We start from the raw sequence: 4,214 nt of genomic DNA, 5'->3' as shown, positions 1-4,214 counted from the left end.
TTTTTGAGACAGAGTCTTGCTTTGTTACCCAGGCTGGAGTGCAATGGCGCAATCTCAGCTCATTGCAACCTCTGCCTCCCAGGTTCAAGAGATTCTCCTACCTCAGCCTCCTGAGCAGCTGGGACTATAGGCACGTGCTACCATGCCCAGCTAATGTTTTGTATTTTTAGTGCAAACAGGGTTTCGCCACATTGGCCAGGCTGATCTCAAAGTCATGGCCTCAAGTTATCCATCCACCTTGGCCTCCCAAAGTGCTGGGATTCCAGGTGTGAGCCAGTGCACCTGGCCTGTGCTTATAGATTTCTGATTGGAGGTTTGAGGCAGGAACAAATTACCAGCTCTTACCAAAGGATGGAGAGGTACCAGAGGGCATATCCCATGAAGAACATGATGAGCGTGTCAGCTTGTGCACAGTTGTTATATTAAATGTCTTTTTCTTAATTTGTATAGAGCAGGTAGAAGAATCCACCAATGTGGTGGAGTTCGTGAATGCTGAAGATGACCGTTGTCTAATAACGCTCCCCTTAAATGACCAATCTGAGCCACCCGTGAGTACAGGGAGTGGGGCTCAAGGTTCTTTTCTGTCTCCACTACAATAGTGACAGGTGGAAGCCACCTTTCCTGGTTCATAGACCACTTTGTCCTGGCCATTTTTCAATTAAAAAAATTTAAGACAAGACCTTGCTCCGTCATCATAGCTCAGTGCGGCTTCAGCCTCCCAGGCTCATGTGATCTTTCCGCCTCAGCTTCTTGAGGAGCAAGGATTACAGGTGCTGTCACCATGCCTGGCTCATTTGTCAATTTTTTATAGAGATGGAGTCTCGCGCCATTGCTCAGGCTGGTCTCAAACTCCTGGCCTTAAGAGATTCTCTCACCTTGACCTCCCAAATCTTTGGGATTACAGACATGAGCCACTATGACCCATCAGCAGTCTGTCAATTTTTGAACTATCCCCTCCCTGAGATTGTTTTTTCTCAATGTTTGAGTAATTGTGTATTCCCTCTCTTTTTTCTTTCTTTTTTTTTTTTGAGATGGAGATTTGCTCTTGATGCCCAGGCTGGAGTACAATGGCATCATACTGGCTCACTGGAACCTCCACCTTCTGGGTTCAAGCGATTCTCCTGCCTCAACCTGCTGAGTAGCTGGGATTATAGGCCCCTGCCACCATGCCTGGCTCATTTTTGTATTTTTAGTAGAGGCAGGGTTTCACCATGTTGGCCAGGCTGGTGTCAAACTCCTGACCTGAGGTGATCCACCCGCCTTGGCCTCCCAAAGTGCTGGGATTACAGCTGTGAGCAACAGCACCCAGCATGAATTCTCTTTCATTCAACTCAGCTTTCCCTTGGAATACATGACTTGTCTGGCCTCTACCTCATTCCTTCATTTGGGATTTAGAGACTGAAGGAGCCTGATGTTTGGGGGTGAGACTTGGCTTTCACTTACTTCCTGTAGGAACTTGGGCACATTACTAACATCGAGCATTGACGAACCTGAGGCTTCCCCTCCACAGAATGGAGGCATCAGGAGTTGACAGGGTGGCCCTCTTGGGATGGGAAAAAGCATGTACGTGGAGTAGCTAATACATTGCATGGCATGTAGGTATTTAGTCAAGTCCTCATTTTCTTCACTTTTTAAATTTTTTTTTTTTTTTTGAGATGGGGCTGGCTCTGTCACCCAGGCTATAGTGCAGTGGCACAATCTTGGCTCACTGTAAACCTCCACCTCCCAGGTTCAAGCGATGCTCATGCTTCAGCCTCCTGAGTAGCTAGAACTACAGGAGTGCACCATCATACCTGGCTAATTTTTGTGTTTTTGTAGAGACAGTGTTTCTCCATGTTGTCCGGGCTGGTCTCAAACACCTGGGCTCAAGTGATCCTCCTGACTTTGCTTCCCAAAGTGCTTGGATTATAGGTGTGAACCACTGTGCCCAGCCAATTCCACATTTTTTTTTTTTAACATCTGATCACATGAATATGTTATGTGGAAGTGTGATAGGGTGTCACGATTTTTTTTTTTTTAAGCAAACACACCAGAGGTTATTGCTCCAGAAAAGTTGTCATCCTTTTCAAACTAGTCTGCTTGGGTCAATGTGCACTTATCCCGACAGTACTGACACTGTTGAAGACAGTTTTGAGCCTTCATCTAGTGTTTCCCTGCTACCTGTGACAGTCTGTGATTCTCTCAGTGGAGCAAATTCTTTTGCGAGGGTGGACATGAATTTTTTGGAATAGACAACCATCATTTGGAGTCAAAAAAATCATTTATCAGTGACTGAGGTGTCTGATATCTTAGAACTTAATGCATATGCTTTTCTTGGAGGGCTCAAAAGACTTTCAAAGGAGAGACTTCAATTAAATCATAATATAATTTGCTTCTCTGCAGCAAACAAACATGGCAGAAATGAAACCAGATGATACACAACAAGGTCAGACACCTTTATCGGTCATAGTCAAGACTTGCAAGGTGTATTTAAATGTTTACTTGAGATGCTTAACTTGTTTTGTTTTAAATTTTTGTCATTAGAAGTTCTTTCAAAGCATGAGAATTCTTTAGATTTACAAGAACCACCTGTTGAAATTCAGGCTCCTCAATTAAATGACAAATCAAGGTAAGTGATTTTTAAAATTAATAAACCATTCTATTAGTCTGTTTTCACACTGCTGATAAAGACATATTCCCAAGACTGGGTGACTTATAAAGAAAAAGAAGCTTAGTGGACTCATATTCCACATGGCTGGGGAGGCCTCACAGTCATGGCAGAAGGTGAAATGCACATCTTACAGGGCGGCAGACAAGAGAGAATGAGAGCCAAGTGAAAGGGGAAACCCCTTATTATAAAACCATCAGATCTCATGAGATTTATTCACTACCGGGAGAACAGTATGGGGGAGCCACCTCCATGATTCAGTTATCTTCCACTGGGTCCCTCCCACAAATCATGGGAATTATGAGAGCTACAATTCAAGATGAGATTTGGGTGGGGACACAGCCAAACCACATCAACCATGCAGATCAGTGTTAATGTGGGCACTACAAGTTGACCACCTAGGTTTTCCCCCTTTCCTGTGTGCAGCCAACCCCTGCCCCTGACCACACACAAGACAGTGTTGTGTGAAGATTTCTATAGAATCATTGGAGCAGCATTGGCAAGTTCTTCTGACCTCTGGCCTCTACCATTACACCTCTAGGGTTATCTCCAACAACGTATTCTTCTGCAGGAAAATACTGACTTTGAGATTGAAGGACACAAAGTAAATATCCAAAAATTAATTTTCTTTCTGTACATTAACAACAATCAAAAAATTGAAATAAAAAGCTATGCCATTTACTAGTAGTATTTAAACATGACATAGGAATTAATCTGACAAAAGATTCATAAGACCTCCACCTCCTCTACCTCCTGCACTGAAAACTATAGAACATTGCTGAGAGGAATTAAGGAAGATCTAAATATGTAGAGACAAATGCTGTGCTCAAGAGATGGAAGACTTAAGATGCCAGTTCTTCTTCTTCTTCTATTTTTATTTTATTTTATTTTTTTTTGAGATGGAGTTTCACTCTTGTTGCCCAGGTTGGAGTGCAATGGCACAATCTCTGCTCACTGCAACTTCTGCCTCCCAGGTTCAAGCAATTCTCCTACCTCAGCTTCCTGAATAGCTGAGATTACAGGCATGCATCACCACACCTGGCTAAAGTTTTTGTAGTTTTAGTAGAGATGGGATTTTCCATGTTGGTCAGGCTGGTCTTGAACTCCCGACCTCAGGTGATCTGCCTGCCTTGGTCTCCCAAAGTGCTGGGATTACAGGCGTGAGCCACAGCGCCTGGTGCCAATTCTTCTTAAAATGGTCTGTGAATTCAATATAATCCCTGATTTTATGTGTGTGTGTGTGTGTGTGTGTATATATGGAGAGAGAGAGAGAGATTGAGATTGGGATGGGCTCAGTGGCTCATGCCTATAATCCCAGCACTTTGGGAGGCTGAGACAGGCGGATCACCTCAGGTCGGGAGTTCAAGACCAGCCTGACCAACATGGAGAAACCTCATCTCTACTAAAAATACAAAATTAGCAAGATGTGGTGGTGCATGCCTGTAATCCCAGCTACTCGGGAGGCTGAGGCAGAAAGATCACTTGAACCTGGGAGGTAGAGGTTGCAGTAATCTGAGATCATGCTATTGCATTCCAGCCTGGGAAACAAGAGTGAAACTCCATCTCA

General features: G+C 43.9%; 1 protein-coding gene across 1 annotated transcript in view; it reads left to right on the top strand.

The window, feature by feature from the left end:
- SYCP2L (synaptonemal complex protein 2 like) overlaps positions 1–4,214 on the top strand; it is a 95,929-nt gene that overhangs the window by 43,388 nt on the left and 48,327 nt on the right. The window contains 2 exon segments of the mRNA XM_037737867.1: positions 339–598; positions 4,001–4,029. Of these exon segments, the coding sequence (XP_037593795.1) occupies positions 339–598; positions 4,001–4,029 (289 nt within the window).

Source organism: Cebus imitator, unplaced genomic scaffold, assembly GCF_001604975.1.
Source record: "Cebus imitator isolate Cc_AM_T3 unplaced genomic scaffold, Cebus_imitator-1.0 Scaffold43, whole genome shotgun sequence".
NCBI classification, from domain to species: Eukaryota; Metazoa; Chordata; class Mammalia; order Primates; family Cebidae; genus Cebus; species Cebus imitator.
The sequence above is the reverse complement of the archived record's forward strand: the minus strand, read 5'-3'. Positions and strand labels throughout refer to the sequence as shown.